General features: G+C 44.6%; 1 protein-coding gene across 1 annotated transcript in view; it reads right to left on the bottom strand.

Annotated features, from left to right (window-relative positions):
- Window positions 1–2,500, bottom strand: part of mgat4b (alpha-1,3-mannosyl-glycoprotein 4-beta-N-acetylglucosaminyltransferase B) — a 19,096-nt gene that overhangs the window by 6,403 nt on the left and 10,193 nt on the right. Inside the window, exons 2-3 of the mRNA XM_083906016.1 lie at window positions 431–610; window positions 1–138 (exon numbers count right to left, since the gene is read on the bottom strand). The exon at window positions 1–138 is cut by the window's left edge and continues 12 nt beyond it. Coding sequence (XP_083762142.1) covers window positions 1–138; window positions 431–610 — 318 coding nt within the window. The remainder of the gene's footprint in view (window positions 139–430; window positions 611–2,500) is intronic.

Raw genomic sequence — 2,500 nt, forward strand, 5'->3', positions numbered from 1 at the left:
CCTGTCCCAGATGGACAGACGGCTGAAGACTGTCCTCTCTGTTCAGCAGGTGAGGAAGATGATGGAAGATGGACGGAAGCTGAAGGACGTTTTTACTGCTGCTGACATTCCACAACCTCAGTCTGGTCTCCTCTGAGACTGAGACCAGCAGAGACCAGCAGAGACCAGGAGAGACCAGGAGAGACCAGCAGAGACCAGGACAGACCAGGACAGACCAGCAGAGACCAGGAGAAACCATATAAGAACAGATTAGACCAGGTCAGACTGTAGGTTAGACCAGATTAGACTGGATTAGATCACATAAAAACAGATTAGACCAGGTTAGATTATAGGTTAGACCAGATTAGACTGGATTAGATCATATCCAGACTCCCTGCTCCTTCAGTCACATGACAGGGGGGCGTGTCCAGACAGGGGGGCGTGTCCTCACCTGAGAGGCTGCTCCAGGTGCGGTTGATGTCCCTCAGAGCTTGTTTCTCTGCGATGGCTCGTTTAATCTCCTCCAGAACCTGGTTCAGTTCTTTGGATCGACGCAGGTTCTCCTGCTCAGCCGAGTGGAGACGCTCCCTCAACGCCAGGAACTCCTGCTGGTAGATGTCCACCACATCTCCTGAGGAGGAGGAGGAGGAGGAGGAGGAAGAGAGAGGAGGAGGAGGAGGAAGAGGAGGAGGAGGATTATCATTAAATATTTTCTTTATCGTACGTAAACCTAAAATAATTTAGTAAAACTGTGGAGCTCATGTGTTTGTGATCATCAGAATAAGAGCACAGATCAGACTGTGACTCTATAATCTGAGTTAATCCCAGAGACTCATGTGAGAGTCAACCCTTTTACAGGCTTTTACTTTGAAAAGATTCATCTCAGCTCACTGAGTGTGTTGTTAAATAATCCACCACGTCATCACTGACACTCACTCGTATACATTTAAAATAATCCTCACACTGAGGCTGCAGTAAACAGTGCGGCCACCAGGGGGCTCCATCATCATCACCATCATCAGTAACATTGTTTTCTTTGGAGTTAACGCAGACGACAAAGCAAAGAAATTAGATTTGAAGGCTTTTAAGTCTGTGTGTGTCTGTGTTTACTCTTTAATCTAATCTGATCTAATCTGGTTACTGAACAAAGCATCATAACATTTATGATAACAATCAATAAAAACTCAGCCAGAATAATATGAGACTAAGTCACATGATCACGTCTTTATCTCACTGTAAACCACTCACTCTCCCACACCAAAGTCACTCACTCTCTCACACCAAAGTCACTCACACCTCGACAGTCAGAGGGAACAACAACAACGTGTGAAACAGGAAGTCAGGGACACGACGGACACGACGAGACAGGAAACAGTTTCACCTGCTGAGTCAGAGAGAAGGAAATGAAAAGTGCTGAGTCAGCAAACAACAGTACGACCTCAGTCCCTGAACGCCGTGACATCATCATCATCATCATCATCACTATCATCATCATCATCATCATCATCCAGCTGAGCTGAGATAATGAACACAGCTGTGACACAGACCAGTGAAGACATTCTTCTTCTCTCAGAGAAGCTGAAACTATCAGAGAAAATCTCTGTCCACACAAAGAGCAGCGACGCTAATCCTGCTGCTGCATGTGGATTAATATTAATAATCCATCAACACGCTGGATTAAACATCAACTTTCCCTCAAAGAGCAGCTGATGATGTCACACTGTGGATCCTCTTTTATTTGGAAATCTGCTGTTTTAGTGTGTATGAACAGAAACAGGGAGTTTTATTTTGAAATCTGCTGTGTTTTATTTGACTCATTGATCGATCAGTACTGATGTAACTCTTTTATTTTGAAAAGCTGCAGGGTTGTGTTTTAGTGTGGATGAACAGAAACTGAGTTTTATTTTGAAAAGTCAACGTTTCGCACCTCGTCTGCGATTCTTCACAACACAACTCCCACAATCCTCCTCTGCTGTTCACGACAAAAACAGAACACAGTGAGACGAGAAGACGACGAACAGATGCTGTCGTCAGAAACACGGACACTTCCTGTCACTTCCTGTCACTTCCTGTCCATCACAGAGACATTTAGTATCAGTGCTCAGGTTACATGTAACTGTAGAGTCAAAGGAAGACAGAGAGAAGACAAACACTCACTCTCCCACACCAAAGTCACTCACTCTCCCACACCAAAGTCCACAGAGTGAGTGGTTTATAAAAGTCAGTTTATCGTAGATCGTGTTTCACTGCGTCCAAAAACCTGACCTTTCCTGCACAACCTCCTCAGATTAAAGAGGATAATCTAACACATGACTTCATCGTTAGTGTGTGTGTGTGTGAGTGCGTGTGTGTGTGTGTGTTCATCCCATCAAAGCTCTTGTTTCAGTCGATACATGGAGTGGATTTGTGTTTATTTGAGCCTTTAATCAATATATCACAGAGAGACAGAGTGTGTGTGTGTGTGTGTGTGTGTGTGTGTGTGTGTGTGTGTCTGTGTGTGTGTCTGTGTGTCTGTCTGTCA

This window comes from Microchirus variegatus (genome assembly GCF_963457635.1).
Source record: "Microchirus variegatus genome assembly, chromosome: 19".
Classification (NCBI taxonomy): Eukaryota; Metazoa; Chordata; class Actinopteri; order Pleuronectiformes; family Soleidae; genus Microchirus; species Microchirus variegatus.